The following is an 18,108-nucleotide window of genomic DNA, read 5'->3' as shown; positions in this document are numbered from 1 at the left end:
TTAGTGGGGTCAGTATACAAGAGATAATCCTACCACTGATAGGATAACCCCATAAGTGTTGCATAATATTGACGTCCAATAGCTCAATGTCACTGTTATGACTTGCTCCACACACACTGCCTTAGCTTAGATGACATCCCTAAATATAGCCACATGGCTTTTAGAGATTTTTTAATTCTGCAACTAGCATAGGACCTGATCTACTTGTAGCTAATATTAGTGATAAAAATTCTATGGTATTTTTTATTATTCTCAGTACAAACAATGAAAATTTGACAAAAACATTCCATAGCATACTTTCAGGTAACAAACATACTTTGGTAATGCACAAGAACATAATTCTTTTTAATACTACCTATATATCTTATTAAAAATATGCAAATAATATTTTTACTTTCTGTCATTGTCCACATATTATTGATCATTGTTCATTGGCAATTTTGACAGACACTCAACATAAGAATAGATGATAAACAACAAGATCCAGTCTACTTTCCTTGTACATATTTGCACTGTTTGTTTACTTTCCGTGACAACTGCAGTGCAAGCTGATACAGTATTTATTCTGTTCTTAATTTTTTTTAAGTTTCTCTTTTTCATGTACACTGTTTCACTATTCTTTACATACAGTAGTATACTTTCCATACATGTATAGCAACACTTAAAGAGTAAAAATAACTGTGTTACCTTTTTGAAATTGATATCATTAATGGGTGTGAAGTAGAAAAAAGTGATATCTACCTGGTTTCACTTGATTATACCTAACACGGGGTTTGCCAGTGAGGCTTCTTCCTTTCTTTAAAATCTGACTATCGTTCTTGGGTAGCCTCCTCTTTCATGATGGCAAAAATAAACTCTCTAGGAAACCAAAGGTATTAAACAATCATACCAAGATATAAAATACTGAATGTAGCATCTAACTACCATGATCAGCTCAAGTGGACAAATACTGCCTAAGGACAAAGCCCATTCACAAGCCCTTATTTGATTCCCGAAATTACTTAGATTCAAACACAAACGTCACTAGAGGAAGCATTATTCATTATCACTGGACATGAGAGCAACTCAACTTAGACTAAACCATGCCACAGCAGAACAGACATACTCACACCTTGAAGATTGCAGAAAGGGTGCCTCAAAAACACAACCTCCTGGTGTCCTCTGGAAACAGACGCTCATTATTTTGCATGCAGGGAAAGAACTTTTCTTATCTTCCCCAATAAATTTAAAAAACACACACCCATGCATCCATACTGCACAGACATTCATTCAGAACCTGGCAATGAAAAAGGCTGCTGATCTCAAAAGAAGTTAAAAAGTACTGCTCCACTGCATTCTGTTCCCAAGTGGTGATACAAACTCAATTAGACAGCAAAAGCAAGAAATCTGCAGCATTAGCAATTCAGGAAATCATAAATTATGGAACAGGGCACAAGACATACCTTTTTCAAGTTATTTTTTAAATGTGATGATGTGGATCATTTTTTCCCCTTCAAGGTACCTGCCTATAAGTAGGCAGCAGTACTGTGAAACTACTCACTGAATCTTCCACAAGGATGTGACATGGCAATTGTATTATCTCTTGTAACTTTATGTGTACAAATGCTTTGCAGTTGAGGGTACATGAGGGCAAGTTGCAAACTGCTCCAGTGTATGTTGAGATCAGTCTGTACATTCACTATAACTGACAGGTTAAGCCACTACTATCAGTTGTACCACAGCTGGTGATAACTTAGCATCTGGTGACGTAGCAGTGGAAAAGAGAAACACTGATTTGCAGTTTTTGTGATGCAACATTTTTCCTTGAATCAACACTTTAAGCAATATTTCCAGTACACGTAAAATACTGCTCATTTTCTCGTACCACATTCAAATGGATCAAGATGATTCTGAAGAATTACTTTAGCCATGAAGATGTTCCCCACATAAGCTGACCTCCATCACTCACCGAAAAGAATATTGATGCCAGAAAGAAACAATGGAAGTCACTTTACACGTTATATTTACCAGCACACAGATGAATGTTTGGGTCTTTGATACCCACAGTTTATACCATCCTGAGATAATACATTCAAGTTAGGGAATTATGTCAATATCACAGAACATGGTAAAGGAAGACAACTGCCCCATGGTGATTAGAAATTAAATATAAAAAAATGAAACTTACACATTTCCCTATAGCAAACTTAATTTAAATACAATATTACTGGCAAATCAACATTCCAACTTATACTACAAATTTGTGCATATTTTGTTTGATGTTAAGTGTCAATGTGCTACTTAGTGTTGGCTTGGTTCACGTTCCAGTGTTGTATATGTGGAAGCTCAATAGTTGTTTATTCACTTGACTAATTTTCAAATTAGGTACAATATCTCAATACCTTTCATAAACTGTGTACATGCAAGGAAATGTTATTGTGATTTTACATATTTGTTTCTATAGTAAAAGCTGCCTTCAGATTACCATTTTCAGCACTGAAAGTTCATTACTGCTCCAAATTATTATATTTTCATTTTATTAACAAATCAAAGTAATTGTGAACATTTTCCTACTATTACTTTGTACCAAATTGTGTTACTGGAAAGTGTATGCAAATCTTCTGTTGCCACACATGCAGTTAAACAAATACATAATCACTGCTCTTCTAACTATTGTTCAGGTAGTGAACAGGTATTGTTCAACTACTCTAACAGTCAGTTGATAAATACTTAATTCTGTTGTTAGAGTTTCGTTGTAGAATATTCAAGTTTGTGCTACCTACTTTCATTATCATGTGTGACTGCACTGTTTTAAGATAATTAATCAAAATTCAAATAAGCAGAGAGTAGAGGAAGTGGAATAGGTTGTTTGTTAGGATAATTTGTACACGTCACACCCTAACCAGGAATTTTTATTCAGAAGCAATGGGTTATCAAAATTTGCTGTTTCTATTAGGTGCACATGATCACAGTCAGAATGTAGGTTACATGATGCCTACAAAAAATGGTTATTTATGTTCAAGTACCAGTCCAGTAACACGGCTGCAAATTATTTTATCAACATGAATAGGGGGAAAAACATTACACCATGCAGTTGATGACATTACCCTTTTACATCTGTGCTATTGTTCATGATACCATTGGTGCCCATTCCATTACAATGTAAGGCAATACTTTTATTAGGCATCCTGTCTACTATAACCTTGTGATGGCCAAATTCCATATTATAATCATTTTCCAGCTACTACCCTTACTCCCATTTCATAAACTTATCTTTTATGATGCTATCCCAGTAACTGCTTGCCCATATGACAGATACTAGTAACTATAATTTGATGTCCATTTTCTTGTTTTTATTAGGCTACAACTGTTTTTAAGGGATAGTGTAAGTGCAAAAACTGCTCATGTTCCTTTCAGTGCTACTCTACAATTTGCACTGTTTACCTTGTGTCAATGTTTGCACTCACACGGTAATATTCAGGGCATATAGTCATTCACAAACCTTCACATGGGTAGTTTTATTTTAATGAAGGCCTCACTGAATAATATGTTTGGGAGACTACTTGCATCCCTATCCATGAGCTACAGAATAATATTGATGCAAATAATTTCTGCTCTGGTTAGTCAGACATTTTAAGAGCTATGCACAGTTAGTAGAATACATTTCATCAGTTGTGTTGTCACTGGTCCTCGCTGTGTTATATAGAGCTTGTTCTGAAAAAGGGTGAAGGAATATTAAGGACCCAGCAACAAGTTCATTGGAAACAGAGCAAAAGCTTAGATTGTACAAGGATGAGGAAGGAAGGACTGTTTCCTTTTCAGAGGAATCAATGCAGCATTTCCTGAATGACAAGGGTCATTTAATAAAAAAAACTGATTTTTTAAAAATCTGTTACAACAATGGTATACAACACTTATTTATTTTTTAACATAATCCCCAAAGTTCTATGCACTTATGCAAGCACTGGACAAGCTTCTCAATTCCACATGCAAAGAATTCTCAGGGGTGTGTGTGCAGTGATATGGGCCGGGCAAATGCTCAAAGCATTTTGAAATGCCCAAAATCTGAGCATTTATAACAATAGTACTTTTTTAAGTTTTTACTGCTAGAATGTATAATTTACCCATGATGGGATAATGCTGTCAATATTAGACATCAGTAAAGTTAACATTTAAACTTATGTATGTCATTCATTGCCTTTATTACTAAGAACAAAACAAAAGTAGTAAGACACTTTACAGCGTGTGTCAAATCTCTGAATATTCCTGAAGAATGATGATAGCAAAATTATTCTGAATGTATTAAGCGGCTGGCATGTTTTTCTTGATAATAAATCTATTTCTAAATGTTAAACTGTTTTCAGTGGCAGAAAAGAAGCAGCAGCTTAGTTGTCACATGTGGGGACATTTGAGACAGACTATAGTTCTCTGTTCTGCTCCTTTCTTTATCCACTTTCATATGACTGCACAGCTGTGAAGACAAAATGAGAACATAAATAAAAAATAATCAATACCCAAGACATTGGAATCACTTGATTCCTTTACTAGTTGATCCCTATAGAATCAGCAGTTCTTGGATTCAGGCAATCAGAATTGGCATGACTCATTCCTAATTAAAATAATAATGGATGTTTTTACTCTAATTTTTTGCAGTGATATAGTATAAGTAAAAATACTACCTACTTAATATAAAGTATACTTTTTTTCAAGAATTATTTCCAAACCCGAATTTTGGTTTATTTTTTAATTATATACTACCCCAAGAATTGACCTCATTAAAATGTATAGTTATGTTTACAGTGCAATTTATTTCTCCTAATAACTTTTTCCTAATCAGCTTTTTCAACTTGGTTACCCAATCATTTCAGAAGCAGTGTTGCAAAACATGTTTTCCAATACAAAATATTAGTTTAAAATTTTTTATGAGTGCCATTTATCAATTAATCCTTAAAATGCATAAATGCCGGACAGTTATGAATTTTGAGCATTTGCCCAGGTATTTATCATAGGTATTTGCCCCAACTTCTCAATCTCCAGGCATTTTACATAACTGTGTGTGCATAACCAGTCATGCACAGCTGCCTGGAATCATCATCATCATCATCATCATCATCATCATCATCATCATCATCATCATCATCATCATCATCAAAAAACCTTGCGCCATCAGGAGTTTCTTTCAGTGGGTTAAAAATGTGATTATCTAAAGGTGCCAAATCCAAGGAAGGCAGAGGGTGGGGCAAGCAGACAAACTTCAGGTCTCCCTGCACACACATCCATATGCCTTTCTTTCAATTCTTATGTCAAATGTTTTGCAACCCACATCACACACACTTTCTTGAACACAAGTACATCATGAACAATGCCGCTGTCTGATGCATCACTAATGTTCATTATTGCTGTAATATCACTCACGGGTATACACCTGGTTTTTTTTTTTTTCCCTCTCTCCATAAAACTCATCACCTCTCTAATGTTGTTCCCCGTGACTGCATGACAGTTCTGAGTGTGGTGAATCTTCAGCAGTTGTTACATCCCATTTGAACTCATTTCTCCTCTTGTACGCATGTGTTTGAATCAGCTTTTAACATTTTGCACTGCCATCCAACAGTGAATTTCGATTAGTTTCAACCCTTTAGCTAATGAAAATACAATGACCCCCCCCCCGCCCCCCCCCCCCCTCATTGCTCCACGTTGGTGTAAACCTGAAAGGGTGCCACCATCTTGTTTCACTGATCCCAAACATCCTGTTTGCGAGGTAGACATGCCAGCCCCATCTGATAAAAGTTCTAGGACACCACCAAAAATAACAAAAAAGCACAAACTTTGTAAAAGTTTTGTAGCTTTTATACAAACTTTCTGGATATTTACTGAATGGAGGTTGTATCTAAATCGAAGGACACATTCACAGTGCAGACTTAACGCTGGCATCAGTGGTCAGGCAGGTACCTCCATATAGCTTTTAAAATGTCGTTAGTTGAGTAGATTACTAATAGCATATGAAGCAAAATCTACGTTCTACGCGTAGTCTGACAACAATAATAGGAGTCTGTTCATACCAAAACTGTGGTTACTGAAAGAAGAAGAGTATTGATGCACCCTTTTAATGTAGACTGTCCACAATGCACATACTTGTTAGAACAACAGTTAAAAAATTATCCACAACACTTTTTCAGAGTTACGAATGTCGCAACATATATTATTGAATCAAAATAAAGATATAAAGATTCAATCCAAAATTATATATGTAATACGTTGAACATCAATTCACAAGCCTACTCACTCTGATGTAATATTTTGTCAATTTTTATCAACATCTACTTCACATAATACATCAACCACCTGCAGATTTTTGTGCCAATGTTATAAAGGAAAAAAGAAAATTATAAATTAAATAAAACAGAGGAACTAATTTCAAAAAATTATTTCACTAGTATTCGTCTCTACAAAGCAGTTGTGATGATCCATATGCCTCTGGTCCCATATAACCGTGTCCGAAAATGGCTGAAATAAGTGCATGTTTAAAATCGTCATTTGTAGTTCTCATAAAATTATTTTCTGCATATGGTGGTTTCATTGGTAGCATACTTGCAAAACATTTGGATGACCTGTTCTAGAACACTGTTCAAGTGTATCGAATCCATACCAAATAAGACCATCAGCAGACACAGAAAGTATACAAAGAAAGGCAACAGCAATGGTCATATGTTTGACCCAGGAGATTGTAGTAGAAATGCAGAAAATACTGAACTGTCAGATTCTTGAATTCAGACACAAGCTAGATCACTTACAAAGTTTCAAGTACAAATATTAGGTGAACAATCTAGGAATATACTACAGCTCCCTAGGTATTGCTATTGCAATGATTATGAAGGTAGGATTAATCTAATTACAGCTTGTGAAGAATCATTTAAATAGTAATTTTTTTACACACCACACATGAATGGAACAGGAAGAAGCCTTAATGTATGATACAATGGGAAGTACACTCTGCCATGCACTTCACAGCGGTTTGCAGTCCGCAGAGTATGGATGAAGATGGAAATGTAGCAACAAGGAGCAGCCAAACACAGTACTGCTAACATGACAATGAAGCAGCTAATCACAGCTGAAGCTTCAGGACTGCTGGCAGTGATTATTGCTCCAAACACAAATCAGGTTGATATCCTTGCCTGTTAGGATTGTAGTGAGCAGCACAGCGAGCAGTGATGGTGCAAGTTAAACGTGTCTGTAAGAATCAGTCTGTTTGTTTCTCCATTGCCAGCTATGTGTGAACAGCGTGGTGGCAACATAAACACACTATAAGACTGGACTTCAAGTCCCATTGCCTTAACCACTAAGCCACACTTCACACTGTGCATCTTGCTCCAAACTTCCTATAGCATGAAAAATTCAAATAAATAACACTGAGAATACTTAAGAACTTCAACAGTGCAATCAAATTCAGATTATTGGGTGTACATCAAGTGTTTGGTCCTTTTATGTACAAGTATGGAAGTAATGTAATTATATGTTAAGATGCAAAATATTTAATTTGGAGAGAACTGTCGACACTAGAAAATCGCAAAATGGCTTGCCACAAGGTGGGGTATGAATTTACATTACAAATTAATGGTTCAAATGGCTCTATGGGACTTAACATCTATGGTCATCAGTCCCCTAGAACTTAGAACTACTTAAACCTAACTAACCTAAGGACAGCACACAACACCCAGTCATCATGAGGCAGAGAAAATCCCTGACCCCACCGGGAATCGAACCTGGGAACCCGGGCGCGGGAAGCGAGAACGCTACCGCACGACCACGAGCTGCGGACTACAAATTAAATAACAGTTCATAATGAATTTAAGATAGAAAGTAAAATATGATTAATAACATTTGAACAAAATATGATAGTGGAAAATCTACAGTATGACAGATGCCTGGGTTGCCACAAGGTCTGGAAATCTGGGAATTTCAAATGTGTCAGGGAAATTTGGAAAAAAAACACTGGAAAAATCTCATTTTTGTCTCTGTAGACAAAATGGTTTGTTTATTGAAATGTTAGGTATTGTCGCTGGCTAGGCACAGCTGACTACTTGTGCTGCTTCCCTACTCCATCATACCTACTCCTTCTCCCCTTCCTATCACTCCCCTCAGCTTGTAGTCAGTGCTGCCACCACTTCTTGTCACTAGCCTAGCAGCTGCCGAAGAGAGGCACGAGTGGTTTGTTTGGATCTGATTCTCAGAAAGTGTAGACGCAGTGGCTGGAGATGGCGGTCAAGTGTGCACGAGTTGTCCGAGTGATTGTGTGAATGTGTGTGTGCTATCTTTTCCGACAAAGGCTATGGCTGAAAATTTAGTTGTGAGAGTGTGATTTGTCTTTACTACATGACTATCTGTGGCTCAGCGATCATCTTCAGGATGAGTTCCTACCTATCCTCATTAGTATTGATTCTCAGAGTATTTGCACAAGTTATCTGTTGCATGGATGGTCTAATTTCATCAACATGGTGTCTGTGACATGTGAATAGCTGGCCACAGAAGTGGACTTCCATGATGGGCCACAACCACAGGCCATTTTTGTGTGTATCTCTAACAGACTGGGCCTGCTGATCTGAAGCCCATTGTTTCCAACTAATGTGCAGGCCTTGCCTGTCAGATCTAGTCTCACCAATCTGCCAGCAGGCCAGGTACATTTGTGTGTGGCGTAATTCGGCAGATTTTTGTGGTTTATCCATGGACTCATGAGTGTGGTGCTCCTTGGCAGGCCAGAGACCTTTCAGAAACTGTGACTGTCTCACTGCAAGTACAGTGTACAGTGCAGCATTTTATGGACATTTTATTTATTCTAGTACATTTTGGCACTTCGAGAGTAGTTTATATATTAAAAAGTATGGATGATGAGAAGAAGAAAATTGTGGTGGTCATTGGCAGTTTGTACGCTATGCACTCGTGTATTTCTTGAAAGAAAAACCACACAATACCTGTAAAATAATAGACATAATAGTGGGTAATAATGGACAACACTGAACATAGTAGAACCAATATTTTATTGGCAGTCACCTACAGTGTTGGTTTACACGCTTCCCTGCCTTACACATTTCTTTCAAGAGGCCTACATTTTTTTGAGGTTATTTCTGAAAACAGTGAAGGTATTTTAAATCTATCTTGTAACTCCTACAAAATGCGTATTTTTGCCACCACATATGTTTTGTTTTATTGAAATAAAATAATATCAGTGGTCTTAATGAAACATATATACCATTTGACTTGCTTCCTCTGTCTAAAAACAGTTTATTACAAAGGATGCTGATGTTAGTACTTTGCTCACACATTGATAAATACAGAAGTACTTACTTTTTTTTTGTCAACTTGTGCCTTTTCTAACCATTGAGATCTCAAAATTTTTCAGGGAAAAATGCTAAAACTTGTCTGGATATCAGGGAATTTCACTTGGGGAAACTTGTGGCAATGCTGGACACACTGTGTTTGAGAACATTTACGGAATTTCTTCATCGGGAAAAAGTGAATGATGGGAAACATTAGAAAGTAGTTTTAGAAATACATATCAGGATCACTGCTCCAAGACACATGATGCAGAAAACAAAACTATAACGACAATGAGCAGATAGTTGAGATAGGAATTACTAGATTTTGTGAAGAATATAAGACTATTTTAATAAAACATAATGGTATTTGCACAGCTTATCTGAAATATATAATAAATACTACCACAACACAATTTGGTAGGTGATATTATGGTAGACAGAAGAACCAACAGTAGCCTCTATTGAAGTTAAAACCTTAAAGTATCTTGAAGTCTCAAGGATGAATAGTTATTAAGTTTTGAAGGGAGTATTAATGTATGAATAACTTACATTACATTAATTTTAACAAAGTTATTTATTAATAAATTACAAGCACGACTGTAGCTTTAGGGGCTACAATATAACAGGACACTGTACAAAACAAGCACACAGGTAACTGTCTACAGCTGCTATCTCTTTCTTTTCTTAGATTTCAAACCCTTTTTCTTGGCACTTCCAGGTTTATAACTTGTTGAAGGTTTCTCCCATGTTGTGGTGTTATCTAGAGAAAGAGCAGCTAATGCAGTTACTGGTGTCTCCGAGACATCCATAGTTTCTTCAGTTTCACTTTTGGAAAACATACTTTTGGATGCCTTATTTGACACAGATGAGAATAATGTTCCTGAAGATGATTTCTTTCCAACTGAGCCTTCTTCAGTTTCAGTTTTGGCCTCAGTACTGTCAGATTCCTTTTCTGGAACAGCTTGTAGCAAAGGTCTTGAAGAAAATCTCTTTTCCACTAAAACACACAAATGAGACCGACTGATATATAATGCTTCATATGATTAATATGCACCAAATCATTACTTAATACTAAGAGATTTTTGTTATTTGCACAAATATGCTTATATTAATACTTTAAAATATAGGTGCATGTTTTATTACCAACTTACACACATTCTTCATGTATCTCATTCATAGCACAGGGGTAACACTTCTTCAGTAAACATTTCACCAATGCCTAAGTCATGTGGAATACTACCGAAAGAGTAACTGTACAAATGGACATCAGCAACATAAGTGGTTGGTTCAATGATCTATACCTGTCTCGATGTATCTGCTTTACTAAGCACTCTCTACGACCAGGAGAAATGGTCATTATTCAGGAATGACAGGAATGCCCATTCGGAGCAAAAAAGTCATGGGCTCTAAAATGCACTCCTTAAGAGTTTGAGCACAGTGAAACATTTTTGTACTGGACAAGTCCTCATAGATCTCAAGAAAAGGATTTTATAGCCCATGTGTACCACACTTTTTTTTATTTTGGGTGGTCATTCCTGTCATATCCCTGAAATATTGACCATTCCTCATGAGACACATTGTATAATAATACTGTTGACAACTATTCATTTTTACAGGTGTTCCACACAGCCTTTAATGACTTCAGGTTGGAATTTTCTTTCCTTCAAGGGAGATGGGAACAGTAATTGGCTGTAAAGGCACTACTTGACATAGTCTTAAGACAAATCAATGTAATTGGAAAAACAATGGTGAATATAAATCAGTTCAGCCTAGAGGAGGTAACTGTTACCCCATATTCTGTTATATAATCCAGTTATTCTACCTCCATATATCTTATGTATTTCTACTGAAGCAGGACCCATAATGATTCCCATTATATTTGTAGCATCTGCAAGTGTGGATATTTTATCTGACAGTGGGGGATGGCCCAACCCCACCCACAAGGGCAGTTGTCAATGATACAATGGTAATTACAAGACCCCCTGACTACATGAAGAGGCAGGTTTAAGCAAATATAACACTCTGGGAATGTGATGTTACAGAAATTGCTTTCAGTTTCAGTTACCTAATATTTTCTGTCTATTTCTTTCTTAGGTCCCTGTTTTCTTCATTTCGTACCTGCCATCACACTAAGCCCTAATTCCATTTTAAAAGTTTACTCTTGATCTCCCCCCCCCCCCCCCCCAAAAAAAAAAAAAAAAAAAAAAAAAAAAAAAAAAAAAAAAAAAATAGACACCTCCCCTTCTGATTTTCTGAGGGGCCGAATCTTCTTGTTATCCTATTTGTTATTTTATGTCCTCATTTCTTCTGCTTCTTGTCTAACAACATCTACACTACACTCCTACATCCAGTTATTTCAACTTATTGTCAACTGTGCTTGCCATTGCTTGCAAAATTAAGAAACCAAATTTTGTTACATTGCTATACCAGTTTATATCCTGTCCAGCCTCCCACATGATCCAAATACCTGAACAAATTTATTGGCAAATACTTCAATTCTCCTTTCCTTTCTACCTTCTCAGGTAAGACACTTTTACACTTCACTTCAATCTATTCATCTTTGTGTTTAACTACTGATTCTACAATCTTTCGCTATTTAACTGGAATAAAACAGGGGAGAACATAACTTGAGAAAGAACTTACCTAGAGCCCCCCCCCCCTCCCCTTCCACATTATACCAGCAACATAAAAACTGAGATACTTCTCCCTCATTCACCACACACAAAGAGACCCACATGACAACCATATTTTTGTAATTTTTTATATTTATGATAAGTGAAGTTCAAAACCGAAATATCCATCAGTCGAAGCAGTTCGGTGCAACTCTAAAAAGAGTCCCGAGAAAATTGAAGTTTTCCCAAGCATCCTTAATACACAAACTACAGCTCAATGTAATGGTAACCAGCTCAGTCTTCCAACGAGTCTTATGGCCCTGTGGTAAAATGCTCGCCTGCCATGTTGACGCTTTGTGTTTGATTCCAGTCAAATGCACATTTTTAAACAAAGATGCATGTTCTGTGAGTGTTTTAGTGAAGTATGGGGATCACTGGATTAAGTCTCATTTTTGTCACTATTTTTCTTGTCTTTTTCTATTTAGTTTGAATACCTACACCACTTCAATATAAAATTCATCAAATATATGCTAATTAATACGTGCATAATAGCCATTTTTATGAAAAATGACTACAGTCCAAATCCATGTACACTTATTTGACAAGGAGAGCACGTCTTCTTGTTTCTAATTATATACTGCACTCAAAAATATGGTTTCATTGCAAATATAAATTTTTATATAACTGTAGTTTATAAAACACTGTTAATAAAGATTGTTTGAACAAAAAAACATAATGAATTATTTTTTCATCTTTATATATTTTAGGCTTCATGGAAATGCTCACAGAACACATTTCTTTGTTTAAAAATATGTATCAGTCGTGAATTGAACTCCATGCACACATGGCTGGTAAACATTCTACTTCGCAGTTGCGAGACCTATTCAGGTGGGTCGCCAGACGATTTTTAAAATACTGAAGTAAAATATCTTACCAACTGAAAACATGAAATCTTATTTCAAGAGGAAAGTTTTATAATCTGAACAGTTATATACAAAATCATATCATTCTAAGCGATAAACTGTAGCGGCTTAATAACTGCTCTGGGAGAAACGAGAACAGGGCAGGCACAGGACTCGTTGGTAATTGTGATAATGCAACACCGCTTTCCCTTCCACTTACAACAATATGACTCATGACTGTGAGTGCGTGCTTTGTTAGTTGGTATAGTGTGTGCATCCGTGTTTATTGTGGCCATTTGTTTCATTTTATTTCACTATGGATGCGTGGATTAAAATGGGATTACGACGAATCTTCCACACCCCGTACCAGTGCATAATGCAATACACCTAAAGGTGCCTGTGTTAGTGGGCTGAACTCCTTCCAGAAGAAGGCAAAATTTTGCTTTCGTAAATACAATGATGGTTATTTGAAATATGGATTTGTATTTTCTCGCACACATCAAGAGACGCTTCCTCAGTGTGTTGTGAGCTTTGAAGTACTTACTAATGAGAGTATCAAACCCTCAAAACTGAAAAGCCATTTATCAAAGAAACATCCAGAATACGTAAGTAAGACAATCAATTTTTTCCAAAGCAAAAAATGAGAATTTTTAAAATCAAAATCAGTGATGACAAACTCGACTTCTGGAGAACAAAATAAGCAAGTTACAATCACTTCATATCGACTGTCATTATTGATAGCCAGAATAGGGGCAGCTCTCATCATAGGAGAGGATATTATTTTACCAGTGGCCAAAATGATATCTGATGCTTTATTTAGCGAAATGCACACAAGACTAACTGACGAAATACCCCTATCAAACAACAGTAAAGAGAAGGATCAATGAAATGTCAGAATTTGTAAAACAGTCCATGATCACAGTTTTCAAGCAAAGTGACTACTTTTCACTTCAGCTTGATGAAAGCACAGATATAACTGACGAGTCTGTTCTTTTAGCTTTTGTTACGTTTGAATTTAATGGGAGTATAGAAGAAGAAATGCTCTTTTGTAAATGTTTGCCAATGACAACAATAGGGGAAGAATTTTTTTTAAATGCCTTGATGGTTTTATGGTAAAAAATGAAATAGAGTGGACAAAATGTGTTGCACTGATGACTGATGCACGTTTACTCAGATTTTATTGCCAAAGTAAGGGCACTTGCCTCTTCTGTTCAGTGGACTCATTGTAGCCTGCACAGATAGGCTCTTGTGCATAGGGGTCTGCCTGAAAGCCTAAAGAAAATCATTAATGATGCAGTGAAAATTGTGAATTTCTTTAAATCTAGACCTCAAAATTCAAGATTGATGATGAGATGGGCAGTGAACACAAAACAATTCTCCTTCACTGTGAAGTACGCTGATTATCAGGAGGGAATGTGCTATCAAGATTATTTGAGCTTCGAGATGAGCTGAGAATCAGCCTGTTGGAGCACAAAAATGATGCAAAATCTGTGAGCAGTTTCTTGGACATGTTAAATGAGGAAAACTGGCTAATACGTCTTTCATATTTGGGTGCCATATTCAGTGCTCTTAATAGCCTCAATTTATCGCTGCAAGGGAAGGATGTCCACAAGTTCTAAGTCCAAGATAAAATAGAACCAACTATTAAAAAAACTTGAAAGATGGGGCAGTAAAGTGAAAAAGAGCTGTTTTAATGCATTCCCACACCTCAACGATTTCTTAGAAACATGTGGAATGAAAATTAATGAGGAAACAGCAGCTGCCATGAAGGAACATCTTTAAGCACTGGCCTATAGTTTCCGGTACTTATTCTGAAATAATTTTACTAGAAATCATTTAGATTTGAAGTATTCCTTATTAAACATGTTTCTAATTTTCCTGTTATTGTTTTTCACCCAATACAGAAAAGTACAATTAAGTTCAACCACCTCCATTTTCAAAATGATAGTTAGGTCGCTCCCACATAGCGAACAGAAAAGAATCAGATAGTTTCACGTTAATGCCACTGATAGTTGTTTGCTTATTCAAGAGTGTTACTTAACCCTTTCAGGACGCGAGGCCCGTATATGTGGCCCAATGTGGCAGTTGCTATGTGATGCGAGGCCCGTATACATGGCCCGATTATCATGTTACACACCCAGCGCTGTAAGGACTGGCTTGGATTATCGACACGGGACGGGGCACATTCTGTTGGGAAAAATGTGAACTACACGCAGAGCGCGGGTGATCAGCGCATGCTCAACCCTTCTCCTCCCAGTCTTCCCCTCAGCACTCTGCTAATTGGTCGCACTGTTGCTAGGGAGCTCGTGTGACACCTGCAGTCGTGTTTATGTTTGCACTTCAGTGATTTACTGTCTTCTGAATGAAGTGGCGATTTTCGTGTTAGGAGCTACATAATTATGGCTCGTTTACCTAATACGGACATTGAGAGTTTGCTGAATGACAGTAATGAAGAGTGGAATAAAGATGAAGATGATGGTGAGAGTGAGTGGTCAGGAAGTATTGATGATGATGATGAAAAAGATGATGAAGAGGAAGATGAAAAGGGAAATGAAGAAGAAAATTAAGAGGATGGTGGTGATTTGAATGACGGCGGTGGCACGAATAGTTGTGCTCATCGGGGAAGTGGTGAATGGACAGATATTACAGGAAAAGGGGAGCTTCCTAATGACATCGATTTTGTGCCACAAAGAGAAAAAATTTCTGAAGCAGTGACAAATTGTAGGAGTTTCCTAGATTTCTTCCAACTATATTTTTCTGATGAACGTTTGAATGACACTGTGGCCAAGACAAACCGATACGCCCGTGATAAGATTGAAAAAATGAGCCCCCTGAAACCCTGTTCGCAGTGGAAAGGCTGGCATGATGTGACTTTGACGGAAATAAAATCTTTTTTGGGTACCATTCTCAACATGGCAATGAATGAAAAAAGTGACATAAAAGCCTACTTTTCTAATGATTGGACAACAAAGCCGGACTTTTTTCCAGAAGTTATTTTCCGTGACCAATTTTTGCATCTGGGCTTTTCACATTTGTCCTCCGGCTTCTCAGGGCTCATCAAAGTTAGCTACTCAAGCCCAAAAAGTGAAGAATATTGCCGATTTCATTGACAGCAAGTGTCGAGAGCACTTTTCTCCAGGAAAAAAATTGCAGTGGATGAGCCTACCGCCTGTTTCAAGGGAAGAACTGCGTTCAAGTGCTATAATCCTCAGAAACCGACGAAGTGGGGCCTACGAGTCTACATCCTGGCCAATTCCGAAACAGGATACATTTCAACATTTGAGCCGTACTATGGGTCTCCTACGACGGAGTCCTTGGTGCGCTCTGAACTTCCCTTTATGACCCGAATTGTCCTTCATTTGTTTGTTTGACTACAGCAAGATTGTCCGGCTCAGGGGAGGCATATGTACACTGACAGATATTATACAAGCTTACAGTTGGTGGAGGAACTGAAGAAAGAAAAAACTCATCTAACCGGGACAATAATGGCAAACCGAAAAGGTTTACCAGTCAACGTAATTAGCTTATTTCACTAAATATTTTGCAAAATAGGACTATACAAATTTTACCATTTTTTTTACTTGCAGGTAAAGGGAAAAAAGCTGTCAAAACTAAAAAAGGGCGATGTGAAGGCGTTCAAGAACGCAGTGGCAGATATTCTAGAGTGGAAAGACAAAAGGCCGGTTATTATGGAATCTACTCATCACAAAGATGCTATGCAATAAATCACCCACAAAAAGCAGGGGGGCAGTGAAGAGGTGATCCAGAAGCCGTCAATGATTTGTGACTACACGGCAAATATGGGAGCCATAGACAGAGCCGATCACTATTGTGCGCCGTACCATTTTGCCAGAAAATCCCTCAAATGGTGGAGGAAAATTTTCTTCTGGTTATTCGAGGTATGAGATTCACTTTACTAATAGGTCTTGGCCTACTTAGTAAATTTTTATTTTCACAAAAGGGGAATTGTTTGGCTAATTTCAGGTGGGGATCGTCAATGCTTACTTGCCATATGTCATCATAGCAAAGAAAAGAGGAGAGGAACCAAAGAGTTATTTGCAGTTTCGAAGGAGTCTCATTAAGGAGCTTGTGGGCAGCGTCAGGGCTCAACCAAACCCATCGAGGAAGAGGCCACGCTCTGAGCCTGGTGACCTACACAGGATGGGTGGCCTGTACCATGCTATCGCAAGAATGGACACCAGAAAACAGGGTGACTGTGTCATTTGCAGTGATCGCTCCAAGCCAGGAGAGCGAAAACGCTCCCCCGTTTGTTGCGAAACTTGTCCGTCCAACCCTTCTCTTCGTGTGCCTGAGTGCTTCAACAGGCATCACAAAGTAGCAAAGTACTGAAAAGACTTAAATATGGTTGCCTATCGAAAAATCAATATGCTAAAGTTGTAAAATTTGTTTAAGCAAATTTTATGAAATTTTGTAGTTTACTGACATAGATCAAATTTGTCATCCCTCCAAATGGACTTTTTATTTTTCTTCCCACGGACCACGGACGTCCCATAAAAGATAAAATTGTACTTCATATGTCGTTTTAAAGCTAAAATTTTAAAGAATAAGATACAACTAATTTTAATATGTCTAATTCAATGCATCACCGTGCAACTAAAAAAAAAAAAAAAAAAAAAAAAAAAAAAAAAAAAAAAAAAAACAAAAAAAAAAAAAACATACACACAAAATTCAAGCTTTCGCAACCAATGGTTGCTTCATATATATATATATATATATATATATCATTTTTTTCTGTTTTAACACCACTGCCAAGTCAAAAAGTGCCTGATATGAAATAATGAAAATTGTATGCCAGTAAAGAGCGTGTTTAAGCTTTATTTTAAAAAAATTTACACCAATAAGTCAAAAACTGCAGATTTTGTAAGCGACGGAAAAAAACCTAAGGGATATGGAACATGCACAGCACCGCCAAATTGCTCTGCCTTGGGTAAATGCGCTCCGTCCCGAAAGAGTTAATACTGATTTCTTGTTGTAGGCATTACTTTCCAATGATTTCTGATGAACTACTATGGATAAGAAATGCGTCTGAAGAGGACAACCTCAGAAAGTTAAAACTTTCGGCACCTGTGGAAGATTCCCTGATAGAACTATCATGTGATTCTTCTTTGAAAACTTTACTTCAAGAATTAAGCTTAATCCCATTTGGATCAAATTAAAGGGAGAGTATTGAGTGCTTGCAAATATAGCTTTGAAGGAACTAATAGAATTCACAACTACTTACTTATGTAAATGTTTTTTTGTTTCAAGTATAGAAACAAACTTCGCGTGGCAAACAATTTACGA

At 37.0% G+C, this 18,108-nt stretch overlaps 1 protein-coding gene and 1 long non-coding RNA gene across 2 annotated transcripts in view; one reads left to right on the top strand and one right to left on the bottom strand.

Moving 5' to 3' along the window:
• Positions 1-107: 107 nt before the first annotated feature.
• On the top strand, positions 108-17,188 carry LOC124545379. The gene is made up of 3 exons (XR_006967613.1): positions 108-303; positions 16,392-16,703; positions 16,789-17,188. It is a non-coding gene; the product is annotated as an uncharacterized LOC124545379 (long non-coding RNA).
• The window catches only part of LOC124545377 (periodic tryptophan protein 1 homolog), a 56,037-nt gene continuing 47,774 nt past the window's right edge, over positions 9,846-18,108 (bottom strand). The window contains exon 11 of the mRNA XM_047124288.1: positions 9,846-10,287. Coding sequence (XP_046980244.1) covers positions 9,959-10,287 — 329 coding nt within the window. The 3' untranslated portion in view covers positions 9,846-9,958. The remainder of the gene's footprint in view (positions 10,288-18,108) is intronic.

Source organism: Schistocerca americana, chromosome 8 (genome assembly GCF_021461395.2).
Source record: "Schistocerca americana isolate TAMUIC-IGC-003095 chromosome 8, iqSchAmer2.1, whole genome shotgun sequence".
NCBI lineage: Eukaryota > Metazoa > Arthropoda > Insecta > Orthoptera > Acrididae > Schistocerca > Schistocerca americana.
The sequence above is the reverse complement of the archived record's forward strand: the minus strand, read 5'-3'. Positions and strand labels throughout refer to the sequence as shown.